General features: G+C 44.2%; 1 protein-coding gene across 1 annotated transcript in view; it reads right to left on the reverse strand.

Annotated features, from left to right (window-relative positions):
• Positions 1-1,496: 1,496 nt before the first annotated feature.
• The window catches only part of LOC148670411 (major histocompatibility complex class I-related gene protein-like), a 101,198-nt gene continuing 76,279 nt past the window's right edge, over positions 1,497-26,415 (reverse strand). Inside the window, exons 4-6 of the mRNA XM_088631023.1 lie at positions 3,015-3,145; positions 2,521-2,848; positions 1,497-1,796 (exon numbers count right to left, since the gene is read on the reverse strand). Coding sequence (XP_088487149.1) covers positions 1,498-1,796; positions 2,521-2,848; positions 3,015-3,145 — 758 coding nt within the window. The 3' untranslated portion in view covers position 1,497. The remainder of the gene's footprint in view (positions 1,797-2,520; positions 2,849-3,014; positions 3,146-26,415) is intronic.

The following is a 26,415-nucleotide window of genomic DNA, read 5'->3' on the forward strand; positions in this document are numbered from 1 at the left end:
GGAGGTCTCCCATCTAGGCACTGACCAGACTCACACCTGCGGAGCTTCAGTGGGTTGCCAGTTGTGAGTTGCAGAGTGAAATGGCTGCTGGTTTTAGCTGCGTTACAGAGCTACTGGTCTTTGTGAAGACAAAGGACCCATCTTGACACTTTCTTCTGATCAGCTGTATTGATCAGCTCATTGGGTCGAACCCTGGGCTTCCCCAGAACTCTGGTCTTTTCAATAACGACAACGCACCAAGCCAGTGATGCAGAGAATCAGAGCTTTTATTGACTTTCTTAAATATAATACTGAGACTTAGAGTCTAATTAGCTTAAACTAAGACTCTAATTAGGTTACAAGTTGAAAACAGACCCTATAATACTGTAGTAGTTCAGGTGGGTAGCTGCATCAGCATGTGTAGGCTGCAAAGGAACAAGTAATAGGTCTATTCCATGCTGAAAAGAGAAGAAAGAAAACACATCGTTTGGGCCGTGGAGCCTTCTTCACGTGTCAGAAGGCTCAACGGCCCAAACGATGTGTTTTCTTTCTTTTCTTTCAGCATGGAATAGACCTATTACTTGTTCCTATAATACTGTAATCAAGGCTTCATGGTTTAAAAACCTGTAGAGTTGAGCGGTGGCCCAATGAGAATCAAGTCCTATAGCACCTCAGTTCCAATAGTACCTGGGCTATAACAGGAGGTCTTCTGTCAAGCACTTTGAAATACAGTACATGCATACAATCCAGTACATCAATAGGATATAGCCATCTATAGAATACACCCATGTATAGCAGAATACAGATTAGCTTAAGATATAAAAGAGTATTAAGTTTAAAAGAGTATAAAAGAGGTTAGCTAACCAGGGTGTCACAGACACAATCCTGCAGGATTTTTCCTGCAGTCTCATCTGCTGATCATAGACCTTACCAGGAGGGTAAAAATGCCTAATTATGCACATCAGTAATTAAAATTAAGGCTCTGGATCTGTCAACACTGTAGAGGGACTACTGAGCTTTTGATGAGAGTACAGTATGTGTCTGTTTCGTTGTGTGTGATTTAGTATCCAGTGTTTTCTGTGCTCATTCTAGAATGAGGCTGAATTGGTATATACACCCGGGTTGTCACAATGTCAAACAAGAACCTGCAGAGCTGAGCCCAACAGCTGAATGTCTGTTCTGTCTTTAGGGACAGAGATCCAACTGCGGAGAATCTCTCTCACACATCGTCTTCTATTTCTGTGAGAAGTGTCGTGCATTTTTTACCGCACATCGACACCGAAACAAATTGATTCCTGGCTGATTCTCAGCTCCAGTAGTTCACTCTCCTGTGTTACTTGTTCACATAGCTCTGTGCTGAAGGTTTAATCACAGTCCACACACCAGTGCGTCTCTCAGGACATCCTGCTGGTCTGGCCTGGCAGTGCAGGTCTTGAGAGTTTGTGCCAAAGTCCCAGTCATCCAGGAGACTGACAGTGCAGGAGAGCACTGATCACCAGACCGGGATAGGTCTCTCTCTCACTCACCCCAGTTCACCTCCAGCTTGTTGTCCAGACCGCTGTGCTGGACCCTGCAGGGATAGTTGTGTCTCTCGCTCTGCTCCTCCTCACTGACTCTCAGGCTCTTCCTCAGCTGGTAGGTCCCGTCTCCGTTGGGCAACACCTTCCCCCCTCTCAGCTCCTGCTCTGGGATGGGATGCCCGTCTCTCAGCACGGTCACCTCCACGGCCCGGGGGTAGAAGCCAGTGGCCAGGCAGACCACTTCTGTCCCCCCAGAGACCCCAGATTTCTTCTGAAAGACCCTGACCTTGGGCTTCACTGCAACATGTGGGAATAAAGAGTAACAGTATTTTACGTAGAAAGTTGATCTTTTATGTCATCAGGCAGTGACTACCACAATGTCTTGCTTGCAGGTTTCTTTAACTGTCCTTTCTGCTGTACAGAAAAAAAACTTGCATTATTTTAATGCATGAACTGTAACTAGTTTTGTCATCATATGACTCCTACCTTGGCTTCCCTGTATCAGTTACCAGTTATATTTCACATTGCCTTTAAGCCCTGATGCTGAGTTGTAAAGAAAAGAGAGAAAAATACAGGACACTGATTACAGCAAACGCACTGGCAGCTGTTACTGGTCTTTTACACATCCCTAATGCCCTGATACCACTGACCTCTATGTGTGGCCACAGCCATGCAAATAAAGGGGTGCCCACTATCTGGGTCATTCTGCTGTCTGTTGCTCACTGACCCAAACCACAGTAGCAATAATTATGATATTAACTATTCCAAATCCAAGCACAGAACTGTGTAAACTTTGCCAACCATTCAATTAGAATTCCAAGCATTCTGTGAATAAAGCACAGTGCCCACCAGAATAACACATTCCAGCAAAGAAACCGGAAAAAAAAATGTAGCAACATCATCACTCCATTAGGGAATTGATGGACAGTACACCAACATTGGGAGAGTGCTACAGTGTGGAAACAGCTCAGGATGTTTCTGGCCACTTGTAGAGGAAATACACATAGACTAAAGAGCTGACCTCTCCTCATCAGCCTGTTCCTCTCCTGCAGCAGGTAGCTCTTCAGGATCCGGCCACACAGTGGCTGGTAGAAATTCTCTGTCAAGAACTTAGTGGCCTGCAGCCGTGCTGTATCAATGACTACTTGTGGGATGAGCAGAGTCCAGCTGTGGCTCTTCATGTTGTAGACCATCACATCCTGGTCATCGTAAGCGTCCCAGCTCTCGTTTCGGGCCGTACCGTCATCGCCCAACTCACAGCCAGCCACTGCCTGGTAGGTCCGTTGACCTGCAACGCACAGATCAGGCACCTCTGCAAATATCCCTTTCCAAACTGTGGCCTGTGGCGTCTGAGGGAAAGTCAGTGTGATAATATAACCAGGCTACCAGGATGGGGAGGAAACTGGACCAGACCGAAAAATCCTATGCAGTCCCTGGGAGAACATGCAAACTCCACATAGAATGAACCTTGTTCGTGGCTTCCTCGACCTCGGAGCCTGGATGCCAGTGTCGTCAAGAGATGATCTTCCCAATCTCGCTGTCGTAGTATTCCACCTGGATATCGTCCACCATTCCCACAGCCACAAACTCCGGCATCTGGGTCTGTCTCATCGTGAGAGTGAAGAAATACCACAGGGAGTGCGAGTCTGGAAACAGGACAAGGACAGGAGAATGAACTGGACAGTGCCCACCATCCCCCTGACCACTAACTCTGGGTCTGGCCCATCTGGAGAGTCCAGATTAACCAGAGGGAATAAGAGTGAGAGATCGTTCCAACCTGATCTGCAACATGTCTGAAAATCCAGCTGGACACTATGCTGCTCTTTGTAATTGAACCGATTCCCAGCACAGTGCAAGAGTGTATCTGATAGTGGCGTATATAGAATCTATAGAGAAACAGAATATAGTCACTGTAGATTTCAGCTCAACTCGGTTAATGGCCATTTTAATATGAACCGTTTAACTGAGCTGCTAGCCCAACTGATGAGTTTCACTTCCAACTCTCAGACCCCAACACTGCTGTGCCTGTCAGAATTGTAACTATCGGAATGAAGAGGAAAAGGGATTTTTTTTAATTTTTAAAACAGAAAATCAAGGGCGCAAGCTACACAGCACCTATGTACAGCAGCAATTTTTAGACTGGTGTTACATTGAAAAAAAAAGACTAGCGCTGTTAACCGGTTTTTACACACGCCATCAAGTGGTCATTAAGCAAATCGGTGCTTCCATGATTTTACGACCTATTTTGATAACTGGACCACTGGATGTTAACCAGTCATTGGTGACTTAATGTTTTTTTTTCCAGGACACAAGAACATTTTAACTGACTGAGAAGCCATGCCCCCTGCTCATCGCTCTACAAAACAACCTGGTGTTTAGAGTGTTACAAAACACCAGCAGCCATATCACCCTGCAACTCACAACTAGCAACCCACTAAAGCTCAGCAGGTATGAGTTTGGGCAGTAACTGGGTGAGAGACTTCCTGGGAAAGCTGAAGTTGCTTCTGGAAGAGGTGTTAGTGGGGCCAGCAGGGGGAGCTCACCCTGCGATCTTGTGTGGGACCTAATGCCCCAGTATAGTGACGGGGATACTACACTGTAAAAAGGTGCTGTGCTTCAGATGAGATGATCAAAAACCACAGGTTGTTACTCAAAAAGAGTAGGGCTGTAACCCAAACTGGCCAAACTATCCTCATTGCTTCCTCCCTCTGCTATCCTCCCCACTGACAGCTGGTGTTACTATTTTGGAAACAGACAAAAAGACCTGCAATGTGTTAATTTCCTGGCGTTTTACCAAAATTCACAAATTATGTGTCTATTATTTAGACACAGACACAAACACTCAGACCGGGAATTTTTCAAATTTCCCCCAAAGTGCCGCTGGTGTTGAAACTTGCTGCTTTTCTTGAAGAGCAAAACATTTGGCACTCACCCGCATGGACAAGATCCCTGCAGCAGAGAAACATCAGCGCAAAGACCTTCATGGCTTTTTCCGCAGCAACTGATTAACGGGAACACAGCCTGAGCCAGTTAAGGCTGAGGGCATAGGGGTTAGTTTATCGGTTATGCGGAAACATCTGGCGCTCGGAGTCTGGAGTCGCTAGGTACTGTAAAAAAAAACATGTGCCAGTTACCATTAACTGCAAAAACAAATGTGTCATAAGAGCCTTGTCCTCATAGCTCACTCATATATGTGCAGCCAATAGCATTCGACGTGTCAGCTGTTACAAAGCGGGTTAACACTTGTGTCACAATAACACAGACGGCACATGTACGTCACCCGTATGTTCCAGCCAGCGAAGCTGGTCTTTTCTTTGCGAAGCGAAACACAGAGGAAAACTTTTTTTTTCACTTAAATTAAACCAAACAGCGGAAATCATTTGGGATTACGTGGGACAAAGAACGCAATTTTGGGAGGGGCAGTTAGATAATGCACACAGCTAAGACTGAAGACTCACATGTGAATCTAATATTAAAGAAGTCACATTTAAGAAGTAATGCTGAGCTGTAAACAGCTTGATAGCAAGAATCCAGAGTCACTTCGTTTAACGGTATCGTCCCCGTGTGACGTCACAATGCCGGTCACGACGACATTTAATTCAAGTAGGGCAGCTGCGTCAGCATGTGTAGCTGCAAAGGAACACAGTAGAGGATTATTCCAGGCTGAAAACAGAAGGAGAGAGGCTTCACCGTTTCTTTTCTTCTCTTTCCAGCCTGATAACATGTACACCATGAGCCGGTTAGACTGAATTTTGTGAAAGGACGTTAGTTCAAACATGAGCGATTGTTCTGGAAAATCATTTTTGAACAACTAAATGGGGAACTTAACGAAATATTAAATAAGACAACTTGCTTCATAAAAGCAGTAAACACCTTGTTCATTCTAAGCGGAATCAAATGGTGTTATTAAAGCCATAACTGATCCTACTCCAGCTGCTCATTGTAATTAAAAAGAAAAGGAAAAACTGAATATGGTGTAATGGCAGTTAGAGAGATTTATGTAAGAAAAGCCAATATTATATGTGTGTGATCAAGAAGAAAATAAGAAAACAAGAAGGAGAAAAATACTTTTTCATACTTTTTTTCATTTCTGCTTATCACCTGTAAGCCAATGCAGTTAGCATGTGAGAGAGGATGACATTAAAGAGAAGAGAGAGATGGACAGATTACAGCATGTGTTGACAGATTTGACGGGGAGATTAGGTGTATTTACAGGAAGCAAATAGCAGGAAGACTGTGCCCCCACTAAACTACACCACACTGTGACCACAGGAGACAGGAGGCTTTTCTCAGCTGCTGAGGAGCTCAGTGCTCATGGACACTCAGGCTCAGAGGCTCTGGCAGCAGTCAGGTCTGAGAGCTTCTCCTCATACTGACACTGGAGCTCTGAGAGTCAGCCTCCATTCTGACAGGAACAGCCCTGTACTGGTCCTCAGACACACTCAGAGGTCTGTGATATTAATAAATATGTCAAGACAAGATCTCACTCTATTGTTAAAATGGGATACCCTAGCTCCCTCAGTCACGTGGATATTAGACTGAGAAAATCGTACTGGCTGATTATAGTCTAATGAAATAAGAATTTCAGGAGAAGAAGTGATCTGCTATCCTTAGTGGGTAATTGAAAAGTAAACTGTAGTGCCCCCGTTTGTCACCAGCACAGCTATGGAAATTATTTGTGCCAAAAATAAAAGTGAGGTTGATATTCCAATTTGATTTTTTTTCCGGTATCTTCGCTGGATTGTGTTATTCTGGTGGGCACTGTGCTTTATTCCCAGAATGCTTGGAATTCTAATTGAATGGTTGGCAATGTTTATACATTTCTGTGCTTGGATGGGGAATAGTTAATATCATAATTATTATGATCAAAATACATTTTTTTTAGAACTATCCAATTCTCATGTATATGCTTATATTGTATTTCATATTTTTTATTTGCTTAGTACTGTAGCTTAAGTTTTCATTGAACCTCAAAGTTTGGTGGAGATTTGACTGTACTGTAGCCCTGCTGTCTGTCATATCTGTATCTGTATCTGTATCTGTGTTTCCTCCAGTGAGACACAGAGCTGCTCCTGTCTCTCCTCTCCTCCGCGCTGCTGGGAGAGGAAACAGTGATGTGTCTCTGATATATATGGAGAAGACTGAAAGGGCCCTGTGTGATTGGCCGTCCCGCCTGTGTGAGAGGTTCCTGCTGTCAGTCTGAAAAGGCAGTGCTGTGTGTGATTGGCGGGGCGGGGGGCTGTGTTGTTACTGGGGGTCCAGGGTGCGGAGCAGTAGCTCAGTTGCCCTGTGGGCTCAGGGGTGAAGACAGGGGTCTCAGCTGCGCTCTGTCCTGATGACAATGGAGAGCTGCCTGTCCATCTTCTCTCTCGCTGTCCTGGTGCTGCACAGCTCAGCCAGTAAGTGGGACTCAGCCATTTTATTATTACTGTCAGATGTACAGTATGTAAGTGTGTTAAAGACTGAGGTATTATTAAGATTCCATTTTATTATTACAGACTGTGGCTTAATTAGAGATAGAACTCTTATGAAAGAGAAAAGTATTTCTACTGAAGGTGAGATCTTTAGCCTGAATAATTATGTCACACAGGTGTAGTATCATTGATATCATGTTTGTTAAATAGAGAATTATCAGAGACTGGGACATCACTGGAGGTAAATGTGTTGTAAAAGACTGGAGTATTTTGAGCCAAGGACATTTTAAGGTTGAATAATACAGTAGTTATGTCATTTTGTAGAGTGGAGTAATTTAATTCTAGGAACTTTTCTGTGCATACTGTGTTAATAAGAAGACTATTAATTACCTTTTTTATTAAGTAGTGTATTTGTGCCAGGGGTTATTTGACATATTTAGATAATTGTTGCAGCATTTCTAGAGACTGGGATAGTTTTATCACAGAATCTTGTCAAATTAATTACTGAGGAAGCCTGTCTTTGTTATGGGGTGTTACTGGACACAGATACCACCAGGGCAGAGTGATAATACTGTCCAGTACAGAACGCAAGTCCTGCTACATAGCACTGACTCTCCTAGAAAAGTAGATTGTTAGTGAAAGTCTTGTCAGTGAAACACAGTCAGCACCATTGTAGTTTTAGTTATATACAGTAATTTCTGAAACAGGAGCCCCTAGTTTGGTCTTACAGCTTCTTGTTTTTCAGAACCATTTATTTTGCTGCCATTATTCCTCTTTGTGTGTTCAGACAGTCTGGGGTTCCTGTCTTGTGTCTGTGTGAGATTTAATTGCAGGTATTTCCTTTGGGATTATGGGATTTGTTCAGCCTGGAGTATTTTTTTAGAGGAAGCTATATTACATAGGAAGACAATTGTTTGTGATCGAGGGATATGAAAGAGATTCAGTACAGCTATGTTTTTTTACAGTGTAGAGAGCTGCTTATTTTGAACATTAACACTTTAAGACAGTAGCTGATTAAGAGAGACAGGGGGACCGGAAAGTTAATGGAGTCTGATGAACATTCAGAAGGAGGACAAGTCCCAGTTCCTCACACTAACACCCCCACCACTGCAGATACTGGTGTATCTGGGGGCTCTGACCTCCTCATCTCTAGTGTGTTAGAGACAGCAGACGTCAGGACAGCCTCTTCCTGCAGCTCCATCACTGGGGTCGTCTGTCTCTTCTGAAATGTGTTAATGGTTGCCGGTTTATAGCCCTGAGGAGCTTACACAGAGGTTACACAGAGGAGCCCCATTTCTTCTCAACACCAGACTCACAGAAAAATTGTCTTGTGTGTTTTTGTCTCATGTGGTTTAAAGAAAAGAAACGCAACGTCTGATGTACACCATGTACACCAGGTTTGCTGTGTTTAGACATTAAAAGGGACAGTCTGTACTATAGTAAAGGTGGCATTCTTTACTCCTTCAGAAAAAGCAGAATATCAATTATTTTTAGAAAGTGGAGTCTTATTAGTCACTGAGGTGTTACAACAATAATTTAACACGTAGAGGCTGTACTGTAGTAAAGGTAAAGGATAATGTGTAGAAACTAATGTTTATACAGTATCTGACTGATGATTCACTGATGGCTAAATAATTTTGTGTTTTGAGGTTATTTTATGCTGGGTATTATTTTTTATTATATTGCGATGTGTGTGATAAGTGTTTTTTTTTCTTTGTGGTGTGCATTTGGAGTGTATAATGTATAAATAATGCAGTTTTTTAAGCTTTCATAATGAAAATGCAAGTTTGGATGATGAAAATTAAGTATACTTAGTTAACAGGTAAATGCTAAAAATACAATAGGCACACATTAACATGTCTCCAGAGCAAAAGAAATGTATGAATGTAAAGCAAAATCGATACTACAAATGAATTGTCATATATAATGGAAACAATATATATTCCAAATATTCCTGAATGTGAAGGTTTAAAAACAAATCTAGTTAAATATTCACTGGAAATTGAGTAGGTACTGTACATACTAATGTATATTTTAGTATAGTATGTAAATCATCTGTTTATTATAAAGGTTTTGTACTGATTGCATTTTCATTTTCAAAGCAGAGTGATTCATCTCTTACCACATACATACAAAGTGTTGCCATGCAGTTATTACGTTTGGGACCTAAGACGCAGATAAAACAGTCAATCTGTGGAGTCTGCATTTAAAATGCATACTCAAATGCAAGTTTGCATAAGTTTGCATAAGCCGGATAATGAAAATTGAATATTTAATTAATATTATACAAGTGAAATATTTAATTTGCCTGTCACCATCAGTTGATAATCAGGACCAGAATGTCTCAGGACAAAAACACAAAAACATGGTTGGTAAACATATTTTAGTTAAACATACAATAATCTTATACATTTGGAAAATGCTGTGTTTTAAATGGAATTCATTCTGTGAGTCATATATTAACATAGATCTTGACATTTATAAGCTGAAAAGACTTTGTTAAGTGAAAAAAAATCTGAATGTAAAAAATCAGTATTAAAAATGATTTGTACTATATAAGGGAACAACATTACATACTGCAAACTGAAAGTGAATGAATGTTTAATCTAAAAAATATCTAGTTATATTTTAACTAGATAATGGTTCATTAATGGCATATTTAAGCACAATCTATAAAGCACTTATCTGTTTGTGAACATTTTTGTACTGTTTCTATTTTGTGTTTTCTAAGGTCTCACTTTCAAATATAACACACTGAGTAAAGAGACACATCATTAAATCTCACTTTAAATCTCTTACCTTATATGGACAAACAGGCAGCAGCCAGTGGTATCATACAGTTTTTACATATAGGACCTGAGACACAGATACAACAGACCATGTGTCAGTGATGTAGGCTTCTGACTCCACAGTCACTGTCCACTGCAGTGACCACAGCTTCCAGAAACCCAGGAACACAAGTCCTAGAACTCTGGCATCACACATCCCTGTCCAATGTACTGATCACAGCTCTCAGAGCACAGTGGTTAATGTCTGTGTTCTGAGAGCCATAGTCACTACGGTTTTTATGTCCCCTGTCCACTATAGGGACTATAGCTCCCAATACCCAGGAAGAAAAAGTCTCAGTCCTCTGTAGTCATAGTCATGCGTATTTATCTCTCTCTCTCCAGGCAGTTCTGATGTGAGGCTGGTGAAATGAGCCAGTCCCTGTGAGGGGACAGTGGAGGTGTATCATGGTGGAGAGTGGGGGACAGTACGTCACTCTGGCTGGGATCTGGATGATGCTGCAGTGGTGTGCAGACAGCTGGGCTGTGGATCTGCTGTTTCAGCACCAGGAGGAGCTCACTTTGGACCAGGGTCTGGATCAGTCCTGTTGGGTGCTGTTTCCTGCAGAGGGTCAGAGTCTGCGCTGAGGGACTGTGGTAAAACTGTAGTGAAACAGTATAGCATTCCTCATGTCTATGATGCTGGAGTGAGGTGTTCAGGTAAGAGAAACAGACTCTCTCCAGTCTCCAGCACTGAGGAGAATTGAAACTCCTCCATTGATCGAGAGCCCCGTCAACACTCCTTACTGTCACTATGTCTTTCTAACTGTGTGGAGACCAGATGTAGAAACACAGACAGGAGACACTGTCTGAGAGCAACTGCAGGACAAACCCCTCCTGTCTGCTGTCTGTCAGTTTTACACTAGACCTTCCAGTTATGTATAATATACATTCATATATAAGGTAATATAACTATGTCACCAATGGATCTGAGTTGAACAAATTGAATTTTTCAGTCTCCAGTCTCCAGCACTGAGGAGAATTAAAACTCCTGCACCAATCCTTCGTCATTTGTCCATCCTCCCATTGCTGCTGCTCCTATCCTGCTGAGAGCTGTGACATAACTCCTCCTTGTCACTGTGTGTCTTTTCTCCTTCTGGATTGTATTTCCTGCAGTGTGTAGAAAATATATTGAAAACTGTCTGAAACCCCCAACCCCACCTATATGATTCCTGTTAGGTTTTACAATTGACCAATAAAGAGGCCAAAGGACAGTGTTTGATCATAAGGCTGTAAATCTACAAATACATTTACAGTATGTGACCGATAAATCCGTATAAACAAATTTATTCTTGGTCTTGATTTGAAAACTCCAGTTTGTCCTCCTTGTGATGTTACGGATTCGGCCAGTGAAACCGAAACCAAGTAGTGAACCCACTTGCGGGAGCCGACAGAGACAAGTCGTGATCCAAATACCGTAGCCGAAGGAGTGAGCCAAGAGTCCAGGGGAAGCCAGAGAACCAAACTAGGAGAAAGCAACCAAAGCCGAGCCGTAATCCAAAAGACATAGTAAAAGGGGATAAACCAAAGTCAGAACCAGAACAGTACGAGGAGGTAGAAGGCGTAGCGCAACTAAGTAGCTCGAAAGGGAAACAATACTGAGCAAGGGGGTAGGGAAAGACTAATGCTTAAATACCAGATGAGACGGTGGTGTGGTGGTGAAAGCGTACACTGATAGGTGGACTTATGAACTAAGTTGCTGAGAGGCAGGGATCGTAACATTACCCCCCTCTCTATGGGTGGCTCCCGACGCCCTAGCTGGACGATTAGGGAAACTCTGATGGAAATCCCGGATCCAGTATATCTCTTTCCGCTACCCACGACCGCTCCTCTGGACCGTAGCCTTCCCATCATCATCATCATCATCATCCACAGATCAGTGGATGATGCCGTCTCCCTGGCTCTGCATACAGCCTTGGAACACCTGGACACTAAGAACTCGTATGTGAGAATGCTGTTTGTGGACTACAGTTCAGCATTCAATTCCATCATACCCAGTCAACTGGTGACAAAGCTCAGGGGATTAGGTCTGTGCAACTCTGTCTGCAACTGGCTGCTGGACTTTCTTATCGAGAGACCACAGGTGGTGCGGATAGGCAATAAAACATCAACACCACTCACCCTGAGCACTGGAACCCCACATCATTAAGTTTGCCGATGACACCACTATAATAGGACTGATCAGTGATGATGACGAGTCCACTTACAGGGATGAAGTTGTACAGCTGCTTAGGTGGTGTCATAGCAATAACCTGGACTTGAACATAAAGAAAACGAAAGAGCTAATAGTGGACTTTCGGAGACACAGGCCACACACTCACAGCCCACTCAGTATTGATGGAACGGAAGTGGAAACAGTCACCAGCTTTAGGTTTTTGGGAATTCACATCTCTAAAGATCTAACCTGGACTGTGAACACTGACTCTATCATGAAGAAGGCTCAGCAGCGCCTTTATTTCTTGAGGTGCCTCAAGCGATGGGGGATGCCAATACATGTGTTGGTGAACTTCTACCGCTGCACTATCGAGAGCGTCCTCACCAACGGGATCACCGTGTGGTATGGCAACACCTCTTCGCGAGAAATGGTCTCATCAATGGTCTGCAGAGAATGGTCAATATGGCCCAGAAGATCATCGGCTGCGGTCTCACCGAGATTAAACAGCTCTATGAGGACCGCTGCCGTGGTAGAATTCTGGCCATCACAGAGGACAGTCACCACCCCGGGCATGAGCTCTTCACCCCACTGCCCTCAGGCAAGAGATATAAGAGCATACGGACACTTACCACTAGATTCTTCAATAGCTTCTATCCACAAACAGTGAGACTGGCGAACACATTTAGCCATCCCCCTCGGACCACACCTACACCATCACCATCTACCTCATTGTAATTTATTTATTGTACGTCTCCAGTCATTGTTTACATGTCTGTATTGTTTACATTCAAACTGTCTGCATGTTTACTTGCACATTGTCTATTGTTTGTTTGTACATTGTCTTGATGCACTGTTTGCACTTTGTTTTGTTTTTTACACTTGTTTTACAATCGAGAGACTTTCTGTAAGTAAGAATTCCATTGTACCAGCACTGGTTACATATGGCAATAAAGTTCAAGTTCAAGTTCAAGTTCCAATCCACTAGGTATTGCAGGGATCCACGAGACCATCGGGAATCTAAGATCTTATTTACGGTGTAGGCAGGAAGTCCGTCAATTACTCGAGGTGGTGGGGGTTTTTGTTGCGGTTTAGACAGAGTGGATCTGCGAAAGGGCTTAAGGAGGGAAACATGGAATGTAGGGTGAATCCTGAGGGTAGGAGGCAAGGCCAGCCGATAAGTTACAGGGGTAACCTGGGTGAGGACACGAAAAGGACCGATGAACCTGGGAGCAAGCTTGCCAGAAGGTTGCTTTAGAGGAAGGTTGTGGGTAGACAACCAGACAAATTGTCCACGTCGAAATCTGGGTATGGTTCGACGGTGCCAATCCGCCACGGTCTTCTGCCGAGCTGCAGTGTGAAGAAGGGCGGCTTTATCCTTCTTCCAGAAGTCCTGCAGGTTAGTGATACACTCCTGAACAGAAGGAACTTCTGTGTCCGGCGGGGAGTCCGGGAAAAGAGGAGGCTGATAACCTAAGGCACATTTGAATGGTGACATGCCGGTCGAAGAAGTATACAAAGAATTATGAGCATATTCTGCCCATGGAAGCAAAGACACCCAGTTATCTTGGGTCGATGAGATATATGCCCGTAAGTAGGTTAGCAGTTCTTGATTCATACGCTCAGTTTGACCATTGGCCTGCGGGTGGTAAGCTGAAGTAAGCGAAACTGAGGCTCCCAGTGACTTACAGAAGGCCTTCCAAAATCATGAAATAAACTGGGGGCCCCTATCGGAAACAATGTCTTTAGGGATGCCATGAAGACGGAAGATATGCAGTACGAACAGGTCTGCTAGTTCCCTAGCTGAAGGCAAGGAAGGTAGGGGAATAAAATGGGCGGATTTAGAGAAACGATCTACTACTACCATGACTGTCATGTATCCTTGGCTTGGTGGAAGGTGAGTAATTCAATCAACTGAGAGGTGGGTCCAAGGACAGTCAGGGATAGGTAAGGGTTGAAGAGGGCCTGCCGCCCTCATCCGAGAAGACTTAATTCGGGAACATATAGAGCAGGCTTGGACATACTCCTTGACATCCTTAACCATGGTTGGCCACCAGAAATCTCTAGAGATGAAATCCAAGGTATGTCGGAATCCAGGGTGTCCGGCGAAGCGGGAATCATATCCCCATTGTAAGACAGAAGATCTGACTGGGGTTGAGACAAATAACTTATCCTGAGGGCACTGAGGAGGTACAGTTTGTCCAGCCAAGGCGCGTCTAACTATGACTTCTATGTCCCATCTGACAGCTGCCAGGAATCTACCAGAAGGGATGATGGGTTCAGGAAGCAGTTCAGCCTCAGGGGGGTCGTGGATCCGTGAGAGAGCATCAGCTTTGATGTTCTTAGAGCCTGGAGTGTAGGTGATAAGGAAATTAAATCTGGAGAAAAGAGGGACCATCAGGCCTGGCAAGGACATAGACGTTTGGCCGATTGTAAATACTCCAAGTTTTTGTGATCTGTATATATCAAGAATGGATGATGAGCTCCCTCCAGCCAGTGCCTCCATTCCTCCAATGCTAACTTAATAGCCAGAAGCTCATGGTAACCAACATCATAGTTCATCTGTGCAGGAGATAACTTCTTAGAAAAGAAGGTGCAGGGGTGAAGAATCTGTTTTTCTCCATGACGTTGAGAGAGAACAGCGCCCACACCATGGCCAGAAGCGTCCACCTCAACAACAAAAGGCAAAGAAGGATCAGGGTGTTTCAGGATGAGGGCAGTAGTGAAAAGGTGTTTCAGGTGCTGAAATGCCTCTTCTGCTTGAGGGGTCCATTTACCTTGTCTGGGTCCTTTGCAAGTTAAACAGGATATGGGAGCAACCACCGAGCTAAAGTTTCAAATATACTTCCTATAGAAATTGGCAAAACCAAGAAACCGTATGTGTTTAAGGTTCCTGGGTGTGGGCCAATCAGTAATTGCGGAGACTTTACTTGAGTCCATTTCCACCCCTTCTGGAGAGATGATGTAACCTAAAAAGTGAATCCTAGAAGCATTAAAAGTGCACTTCTCCAGTTTGACATAAAGTTTATTCTTTATGAGCCGGGAGAGTACTTCTCTGACATGGAGAACATGATCCTGGGTATTAGATAAGGTATTAGAGAAAATTAGAAAGTCATCAAGGCATACCAAGACAAACCTTTGTAGCAGATCACAAAAAATATCATTAATAAAGGTTTGAAACACTGCTGGGGCATTTACCAAACCAAAAGACATGGCCAAATATTCATAATGTCCATGGGTTGTCCTGAATGCCGTCTTCCACTCGTCCCCTTCCCAAATACGGATTAAATTATAAGCCCCTCGTAGATCCAGTTTGGTGAAGATCTTGGCCCCATGCACGGACTCAAGCGCTGCCGGAATTAGGGGCAAAGGGTACCGGTTCTTAATAGTGATCTCATTAAGGCAACTATAATCAATACAGGGACGGAGCCCACCATCCTGTAAGCAGGAGAAGTGGATGGGCGTATAATTCCAGCCTTCAGAGAATCTTGTATATATATTTTCGGGGCCTCGGATTCCATATTGGAGAGTGGAATATACGACCTTTAGGAGGAATTGTTCCTGGCAAAAGGTCGATGGCACAGTCATAATGTCGGTGGGGTGGGAGAGCCAAGGCCTCTTGCTCATTGAAGGCTTCCTGTAGATCAGAATATTGGGGGGGGTATCGTAGGAACACCAGAAGGGGGTTCCATGAATGCAACTCTTACAACCTTGCAGACGACAGCAACTACCAATACATTGGGGTCCCCAAGTTAAAATTTCTCTACGGGACCATGAAATGTTAGGGTCATTCTGTTGGAGCCAGGGAAAGCCTAGTACAAGGGGATGTGATGGGGTCTCAAGGAGATAAAACCAGATATCTTCCACATGTGTGGCGCCAATTTGCAATCTTATTAATTCAGTTTGCCATCTTATAAATCCTGGAGACACTGGGGAACCATCAATAGATTGTCCATGAAGAGGAGTCGTCACCTGGGTCAGGGGTAATTTCCAAGCTTGAGCTAAGGAGGCGTCGATGAAGTTCCCTGCTGCCCCCGAGTCAATAAAAGCAAGAAGTGGCATCTGTTTATTACCCCAAAACAGTGTAGACATAATAGAAAATCCTGAGGAAAACTTAGAGGATTGAGTTAACTCACTCACCACAGGATCTTGAGTAGTAGGGAGGCACCTCAAAGACGAATGTAAAGCAGGGCAGTCAGCTTTAAAGTGTCCTAATTTTCCACAGAACATACAGCGGCCCTCTCGTCTGCGTCTCTCTCTTTCTTCTGGAGTTAACCGGGTGCGGGCAATTTCCATAGATTATTCCGAGTGTTGGTAGGTGGTGGCCGAGGAACCTCTAGTATCTGTGTCTGAGATCTTTCTCTATTCCTCTGACAAATTCTAAACTCTAATTCCAACACCTGGGAAATTACTTCCTCCAAAGTTCTGCCCAACTGTTGTATAGTTACCAGGTGATCCTTTATTTCTTTAGTAAAAGTGGAGAAACCAAAGTCGGAACCAGAACAGTACGAGGAGGTAGAAGGCGTAGCGCAACTAAGTAGCTCGAAAGGAAAACCAATACTGAGCGAGGAGGTAGGGAAAGACTAGTGCTTAAATACAAAATGAGACGGAGGTGTGGTGGTGAAAGCGTACACTGATAGGTAGACTAATGAACTAAGACTACGCCTTCTTCTACCTCTTTCGTTGCCGGGAGGCAGGGATCGTAACACATGGTTCTAGTGTAATACTGCTACTACAGCTACTACTACTGCTGCCACTGACACAACTGCAACTAATAAAATTTTACAGCTACTCCTACTGCTACTACTAATGTTACTAAAGCTACTAGTAGTACTGTTACTGCTACTAATACAGCTGCCACTGACACAACTGCTAATACCACTACTACCATTACTACTACGACCATGACTTCAGATTCTAATACTAATTCTGATACTAATACTCCTGCTACTATTACTGCTGTCATTACTACTAATAGTGATAAAAACAGAGCACTCACAGCTCTGTAGACATTGGTCTGGACTCTAGAAAGTGATTCCATTTGCAAGCAGCTCTGGACCTCAACACCTGTTGATGGGTCACTTCTATCAGACACAACATTGGCGCCCAAGCCCACCTACACACATTTACACACACTGACAGATATACACTCACACACACAGACACTACACATACTAACACCATACACATTTATACACACAATCAGACACATACATGCACAAATACAAACTAGCACACATTCACAGACACACACATACTGTAGACACTACACTCAGAGATACACACCCACACACTGATACGCACACATTTACAGAATCACACATAGACAGTACGCATACTCACAGACACAAACACACACTGATGGACATCACATACACTCTTACCTACAGTTACACTATAACAAACACTAACAAAAATACCACTAATATTACAACAGTAACACTATCACTATGACTAACACTATCATTATTACTAACTATAACACAAAGTTACTACTACACTACTAATACTAATAATAACAGTAATAATTCAGGTGGGTAGCTGCATCAGCATGCATAGGCTGCAAAGGAACAAGTAATAGGTTTTATTCCATGCTGAAAAAAAGAAGAAAGAGAGAAAGAGAGAGTGTGACACCTGAAGAAGGCTCCACGGCCAAAACGTTGTGTTCTCTTTCTTCTTTTTTTCAGCATGGAATAAAACCTATTACTTGTTCCATAACAGTAATAATATCACTAAAACTAACATGACTACTAGTGTAAATAGTCTAACAGTATATCCATAATAAGCACTAATATTAACATGAAAACTAGCATTAATATTAAAACTACCAGTTGTACTCTCACTAATATTAACATGAATACACTAGTATTAGTATTAGTAGCTGTCCGTGACGTCACACCGCTCTTTGTGATGAAGGCGAGACACCTAGCCGGGCACAGTGACTTGGCGCGTGTCGCCGTGGTTACCATACTTATGATTTGTAAACAAATGGAAAATGCATTTTAACTGTTACTTAAACAAATTTATCAACTTGGAATATAATTCTCTAGCTCTAGGATTAAATTCCTAAATAATAATTTGAATAACCCTTCTTTAATTTCGGATTGAACATTATTAACACTAAACGCACTATGGTACTGTAATTGATCGATACAGGCGGTATTGACCGTTTTCTAGATATTTAAAACAAGAACGTGAAAAGAATCAGTACTCACCAGTCGATGAAGTTAATCGTTTATTCTACGGTTCTTCAGTTGAATTAATAGGTTGTCGATAGATAAGTGATCAATAACTCTCCGCAGTGCGCTCCGCACACCTCCCGCGGTCTCGCTCGCTGATCCCGGCGCTCTGGCTGGTGTCTCTGACGTCACAGTGCTCTTTCTGACATATACAGATACAGCCATTCAAAACAAGTGGGCGGTACCATATTATTTTGCGGTGGGCTTTACGCAGTCCACCGCGAGTTACCGTAAATTCTCAGTATTACTAATAGTATTAATAATGAATGACGTTGGACAAGCTGTAAACTCAAAGTATTGCCCTGGTCCACATTCTTTTTTTCATTGACCGTTTTTGTAAAAGTAACACCACAGCATTTCGCAATCACACATTTGTTTCCAATCATGCAAAGTACAGTAATTTTTGAGAATCGATTCACCATGCCTTTCACATGCTCATAAAGAGATTGATTTAGTAACATATATTACTGTATGCAAACTGTACTGTATACAGTATGTATATGTATATTTAATGTCTTAACTGTGCCCGTTTAAGTATTGAATATTTATATGGAATTTTACCACTGAAGGGAAATCTTAGTACCTGAGCATAATAAGAATAGGAGCATACTGTAACACGTGTGAAGGCCATAAACAATATAAATTTTGGAACTTAAACATACAGTATATAGCTGGTCTCGGTACTTTAAAGAAAACATACACACCAGTATTCCATTTCTCCCTAAACATTTTAAGCATCGAAGTCTTTAACTAACGTGATACCGGAGTCAACAAGCATACTTTTAGAATTTGATTAAAAGGGAATATAATATGGAATCGCGTATCTAAAGAAATGAATAACGATATAATTATATTCATGTACCGCAACACAAGAATAGTACACGCTGTACATTGTCTGTTGATAATGTTTCTGTAGTGCTTTTTCAGCACACTGGATGTGACCTTGCTGGTGGCGCTGTGGGTTAGGCTCCTGACTTCTATGTTGCAATGTCTGTGATTAAATCCCACTGAAGCCATGACTCTTTCTTTTTAACAAACATTTCTTTGAAAAAATGAAACGTTTCCCTGGATCAGAGATTAAATAAAACCTCACTCGCACCAAACAAATTTATATTTCTAAATATAAATATTTAAAAATATCACAACATGATCGAATTTAAGTCATTTTAATAACAATGAATAGTCACCTAGTGGTAGTGGTAAAATTCCATATAAATATTCAATGCTAAAATGGGCACAGTAAAGACATTTACTGTAAATCTTTCTACGACCGATCAACGGACCACGAGTGCCCCTGTCGGTCAACCAATCACGTACCGCGGTGTTTTGCGTCAATTACCTCCGGCACTTTGAATGGCTGCATCTGTATGACATCTCCAAAAAAAAAACTCACCGGGCTTTGAAGAGAGGCGATTCATAACAGCTGGAGAAGGTGTAATATTTGTGTGCGTCAGCAGTGAAACTGCATGTTGATTGATGGAGGGCTGAGCGGGGAATAACGGTTGCTCAGAGTCACAGGGTCACAGGTCATAGTGAATTTAGGAGCTAACTGGATCGGAGTTACAGGATAAATAACAAAGAGTTTGTTCGAGTGTCACATCTTCGTCCAGGGTTCTTAATTTTTACACTATACATGTAGGAGAAACAAGACAGTGTGTGTGTGTGTGCCCAGGTAATTCTGGGAGACAGATCGAATCTGGGCTAAAAGAGAGGGGGCTTAGCTCTCTTACATTTGCTAGTTCAAAGTTGTACAACCCATTTGTATCTGCTAGGCCCTGGTGAATTGCTGCGAAATGCTGAAATAACCTCTCAGCTCCTTGGTTGTCATTTAGTCAAACGTGCGTTTGGTACAAGAGTTCATGAAGAAGTTGTTTCCACATGGTTTCGAACGAGGGACCTTTCGCGTCTGAAGCAAACATGATAACCGCTACACTACGGAAACCTGCAAAGGCTGCTGCTAGTGTCTCCCTTGCGTTTCGGGCTGAGAAAGGGAAGCATCACTTTGGCCAAGGGGCGCTGGAGAGAGGAACAAAGGGCGCGATGAAACAAAACGCCGAAACCCGAGAAACACTAAGAGGTGAGTGGGTCTGTTCGATGCACAAAGAACGCTTTGATGAGCGTCAAAGGCAAGTCATTCCGAGTTGGTCGTCTGTGTTTTCAGTTCAGACGCGAAATGCTGAAATGATCTCTCGGCTCCTCGGTTGTCATTTCTGCTCCGTAAAGGAATCACAGCACGCGTCGGCTTCCAGCACGGTGGGTCGGGACACGATGCCGGGGGTCGGAGAGAGCGATGTCTTCCTCCTTAGTATAGGACCTGTCACCTGTCCCCACCTGTCACGCGGGAGACCGGGGTACATCAGTACGCGCATTGAAGTGAAAGCAGGATGCGCTGCGACATGCACTGTGCAGATCCCGCCACACTAAGAGGTGAGTGGGTCTGTTCGATCACAGCGCTAGGCGAATCCCCAATCCCCTTTTGTGCGTGGCGAAAAAAGAAATCTGTTTCCACCCGGGGACCTTTCGCGTGTGAGGCAAACATGATAACCACTACACTACGGAAACGGTGGTAAGACGTGCCCAGCAGCCCAGCGCTGAGCTTCGCCAATGCGATTCAGCTGCTTCCAGTGCCTTTATTGGAGTGCGCTGATGGACCGTGCTCTCTCTCCAGAGACCAGCACGCCTGTCATGGACGGAGCAGGAAAGGCGGCGCCACATTCTACAGCCCTCTCCACGCAATTGACGAAATCGGGCTACTGAAGTGGAGAAAATTGCCTCTCCAGAAAGTGCAAATATCATCTTGGAGAGTATAAATCCTATTGCCGAAGGTCAGCCCTGTCTACCAGAGTAACCCTCCCACCTCCTGCAGCTATGATCAGCTCGTCTCACACGCGAGAAGTCTTCGGTTAGAAACAAGCGCCCCCTCCTCTCGCACGTTTTGCACGTTCGAGTGGTTTTAATGTGGCTCCTTCGTACACGGTGCTGATCTTTTGGAAAGCAGGAGGCAAAACCGACACGTTTTCATACCGGGAGTCGAACCCGGTCCGCCTGGGTGAAAACCAGGAATCCTAACCGATAGACCATATGGCAGCGTACAACCCCGCTGTTCCCGGCATCATGCAAGCAAACTACATAAATATGAGAAAACACGCAAGAGAGTTGTCACTCAGAGTGTCGAAGGGTCGATGTATACTGGGGCTCAGTTGAAATGCAACGTCAGGACTTTTCGAATTATGTCACACGAAGAGAGTACAGCCCTTTCCGCCCTGCCGCGTGTGTCTCGTTAACTCACTGTGATCGTATAGTGGTCAGTACTTTGCGTTGTGGCCGCAAAAACCCCGGTTCGAATCCGGGTCACGGCAGAATAGGGGCGTCCGCTTTTACTACTCGCACGAATGAAGGCAAAAAAAAGCCAATCGATGTGAACGAACGGCGCTTTACAGAGGAGTACTGCCTGACTGGATCGTTGATGAACGACAGAGGCCACTCCGACCTCTTCTCGGTTTTCTTCAATGACTTACTAAGGATCTTCTTCACATTCGCCCATGCAGGGGAAGCCAGTTACAGCAAAGCAAACGCAGGAAAGTGCATTTCAAGCAGAGACCAGGAGGGACTTGTTTACACCGAGAGTGGGCGGAGAATGGAACAATGCACCCAGCCCTGTTGCTGGAGCCGATTCTTGATGAGCTCTTGGGCTCACTAAGAGGCCCCCGCTGGATGCTAATCTTTCTGTTGTTCTTGCAGGTCCTGCGCTGCTTTTGAGCCGACAGAGATCGTCCTGGTCTGTCGGCACAGCCCAATTGCAAATGATCGGCTCCGCGTACAGAAGGAACGTGCGTTTGGTACAAGAGTGCACGAAGGCACCGGAAATACATTGGGAACAAATGACCGTCGCTCAAGACCTCTGTGAAGTACAGGAGTGTGCAAAACGAGGCTGTTTCTGCCCGGTCTCGAACCGGGGACCGCTCGCATGTTAGGCGAACGTGATAGCCGCTACACTACGGAAACCTGCAGGGACCGCTGCTGGTGTCTCGCTTGCGTTTCGGGCTGAGAAAGGGACGCGTCACTTTAGGCAGGGGGCGCTGGAGAGAGGAACAAAGGGCGCGATGAAACAAAATGCCGAAACCCGAGATCAAACCAGGGACCTTTAGATCTTCAGTCTAACGCTCTCCCAACTGAGCTATTTCAGCAGTGCGCCAAGCCCACACCCACCTGCTCCAGCCTTCCTGTGTTGCGGCATGAGCGCACCAAGAGGAGCGGGAGAGTGTTGCAGGAACGTCACTCAGAAGGAAAGGAACATGTGACCAGTCGCTCAAGAACTCTGTGAAGTACAGGAGCGTACAAAAGGAGGCTGTTCCCGTCCGGTTTCGAACCGGGGATTTTTCGCGTGTGAGGCAAACGTGATAACCGCTGCACTACGGAAACGGTGAGAAAAGGGGCTCACCAGCAGGGAGTATTCAAGCTTATTGCATTACTGCTCCAAACCAGTTGATATCAATTTAATTCCTAAGGCTTATGTACTTGTTTTGAGTATCTCATGTAGAAGTTGTAAACAAGTTCAATTACGAAACGGTCTAAATGAATGATATACCGAACTTATGTCCTCTTGATATGTGTAACTCTTTGTAACTGAATGAATTCTGATAACCCTTACGATAAGATCTGTTAGGTTTGCATGCATATTCTATATATTAACACATGTATCCTCGTGTATTAGTACCTGTGTGTGCGTTGTTTGAGTTATGTCGCATGGTTGGATTCTAAGACCATAAAATAATCAATTTTGTGATTTACTGCCACAAAAATAATTGTCCCAGTAAATGCCCAAACCCCTACAGAACTGGTGCTTCGTGAGAGAACACTACAACAGTGTGTGATATCCTGTCCCAGCCTGAGGAGCAGACAGCGAGCCTGTCTCTTAATAATACTAATAATACAGTGTGTGATTCCCTGCCCCAGCCAGAGGAACAGACAGTGAGCCTGTCTCTCAATAATAATACACTGTGTGATCTCCTGTCCCAGCCTGGGAAACAGTGAGTCAGCCTCTCAATAATTATAATACAGTGTGATCTACTGTCCCAGCCAGAGGAACACACAGTGAGCCTGTATCTAAATAATAATAATACAGTGCGTGATCTCCTGTACTAGCCTGAGGAACAGACAGCGAGCCTGTCTCTCAATAATGATAACCTAGTGTGGAATGTCCTGTCCCAGTCTGAAGGACAAACAGTGAGCATGTCCCTCAGTAATAATAGAACAGTGTGTGATCTCCAGTCCCAGCAGGAGGAACAGACAGTGAGTCTGTATCTCAATACTAATAATACAGTGTGTGATCTCCTGTCCAAGCCTGGGGAACACTGAGGCTGTCTATCAATACTAATAATACAGTTTGTGATCTCCTGTCCCAGCCTGAGGAACAGACAGTGAGCCTGTCTCTCAATAATAATAATACAGTGTGTCATTTCCTGTCCCAGCCTGAGGAACAGTGAGCTTGTCTCTCAATAATAATAATAATACAGTTTGAACTCCTGTCCCAGCCTGAGGAAGGGTGAGCCTGTCTCTCAATAATAAAAATACAATGTGTTATCTCCTTTCCCGGCCTGGGGAACACTGAGGCTTTCTCTCAATACTAATAATACAGTGTGTGATATCCTACCCTAGCCTGAGGAACAGACAGTGAGCCTGTCTCTCAATAATAATAATAGAGTGTGTGATTTCCTGTCCCAGCCTGAGGAACAGACTGTGAGCCTGTCTCTCAATAATAATAATCCAGTGTGTGATCTCCTGTTCAAGCCCAAGCGAAGACACAGTGAGCCTATCTGTCAATAATAGTAATACAGTGTGTGATCTCCTGTCCCATTCTGAGGAACAGACAGTCAGCCTATCTGTCAATAATAATAATACAGTGTGTGATCTCCTGTCCCAGCCTGAGAAACAGACAGTGAGCCTGTCTCTCAATAATAATAATACAGCGTGTGATCTCCTGTCCCAGCCTGAGGAACAGACAGTGAGCCTGTCTCTCAATAATAATAATACAGCGTGTGATCTCCTGTCCCAGCCTGAGGAACAGACAGTGAGCCTGCCTCTCAATAACAAGCCAATGTGTGATCTCCTGTCCCAGCCTGAGGAACAGAGAGTGAGCCTGTCTCTCAATAATAATACAGTGTGTGATCCTCTGTCCCAGCCTGAGGAACAGACAGTGAGCCTGTCTCTCAATAATAATAATACAGTGTGAATTCCTGTCTCAGCTTGTGGAACATACAGTGAGCCTGTCTCTCTTTAATAATAATATAATGTATGACCTCCTGTCCCAGCCTGGGGAATATACAGTGAGCCTGTCTCACTATAATACAGTGTCTGATCTCCTGTCCCAGCCTGAGGAACAATGAGCCTGTCAATCAATAATAATACAGTATGTGATGTCCTGTCTTCGCCTGAGGAACAGAGAGTAAGCCTGTCTCTCAATAATAATAATTCAGTGTGGGATCTCCTGTCCCAGTCTGATGAACAGACAGTGAGCCTCTCTCTCTCAATAATAATAATACAGTGTGTGATCTCCTGTCCCAGCCTGAGGAACAAACAGTGAGCCTGTCTCAAAATAATAATAATACAGTGTGGGATCTCCTGTCCCAGCCTGGGGAACAGTGTGCCAGACTCTCAATAATAATAATACAGTGTGATCTACTGTCCCAGCCTGAGGAACAGACAGTGAGTTTGTCTCTCAATAATAATAATAATACAGTGTGTGATCTCCTGTCCCAGCCTGGGGAACAGTGAGCCAGACTCTCAATAATAATAATACAGTGTTATCTCCTGTCCCAGCCTGGGGAACAGACAGTGAGCCTGTCTCTCAATAATAATAATACAGTGTGTGATCTCCTGTCCCAGACTGAGGAACAGACAGTGAGACTGTCTCTCAATAATTATAATAATACTGTGTGAGCTCCTGACCCAGCCTGGGGAACATACAGTGAGCCTGTCTCTCTATAATAATAATTCAGTGTGGGATCTCCTGTCCAACTCTGAGGAACAGACAGTGAGCCTGTCTCTAAATAATAATAATACAGTGTGTGATCCTCTGTCCCAGCCTGAGGAACAGACAGTGAGCTTGTCTCTCAATAATAATAATACAGTGTGTGATCTCCTGTCCCAGCCTGAGGAACAGTGAGCCTGTCAATCAATAATAATACAGTATGTGATGTCCTGTCTCAGCTTGAGGAACAGAGAGTAAGCCTGTCTCTCAATAATAATAATATAGTGTGGGATCTCCTGTCCCAGCCTGGGGAACAGTGAGCCAGACTCTCAATAATATTAATAATAATAATAATACAGTGTGATCTACTGTCCTAGCCTGAGGTACAGTGAGCCTGTCTCTCAATAATAATATAGTGTGTGACCACCTTCTGTGGTCTGTTTCAAATCCACCCGCGATGAGACACCAAGGAGAAATGAAGAGCCCCAGTCGCGCTAGAAAATCACCCGGGAAAGAGACTTTCAATGTAGGAAAAAAAAGTCGTCAGTAACAGACATAATATGTTTGTTTTGTTTTTTAATCGCTGCGATGTGTGACTAAGCTCATACGACTAAGAGTTGCCCCCTTTGTCTAGATCTGGTAACCTGCTCGTCGCTGGTGGGCCAGATCGTGTCCCCCGTCACTACACTGGGGCATTAAGACCCACACAGACCGCAGGGTGAGTGCCCCCTGCTGGCCCCACTGAGAGGTCGTATCCCACCTCCTCCGCTCTCTGCGAAAAGCAGTATCTTCAGGCCCTGACATCCCACCCCTGCCACTCTCTGCGTAAATAAGTATCGTCAGGCCCTGACATCCCACCCCTGCCACTCCCTGCGTAAATAAGTGTCGTATGGCCCTGACATCACACCCCCACCACTCTCTGCGGAAAGCACTGTCGTATAGCCCTGACACCCACCCCTCCACTCTTTGAATAAAGCAGTGTCGTCAGGCCCTGACATCCCACCCCCGCCACTGTCTACGTAAAGTAGTATCGTCAGGGCCTGACATCCCACTCCCGCCACTCTCTGTGTAAAGTAGTGTCATATGGCCCTGACACCAATCCCTCCACTCTCTGCATAAAGCAGTGTCTTATGGCCCTGAAACCCTCCCCTCCACTCTCTACATAAAGCAGTGTTGTCAAGCCCTGACATCCCTCCCCCGCCACTCTCTGTGTAAAGCACTGTCGTATGGCCCTGACATGACACCCCCACCACTCTCTGCGTAAAGCACTGCCGTATAACCCTGACACCCACCCCTCCACACTCTGCGTTAAGCTG

This window comes from Lepisosteus platostomus, chromosome 5, assembly GCF_059453375.1.
Source record: "Lepisosteus platostomus isolate fLepPlt1 chromosome 5, fLepPlt1.hap1, whole genome shotgun sequence".
Lineage (NCBI taxonomy): Eukaryota > Metazoa > Chordata > Actinopteri > Semionotiformes > Lepisosteidae > Lepisosteus > Lepisosteus platostomus.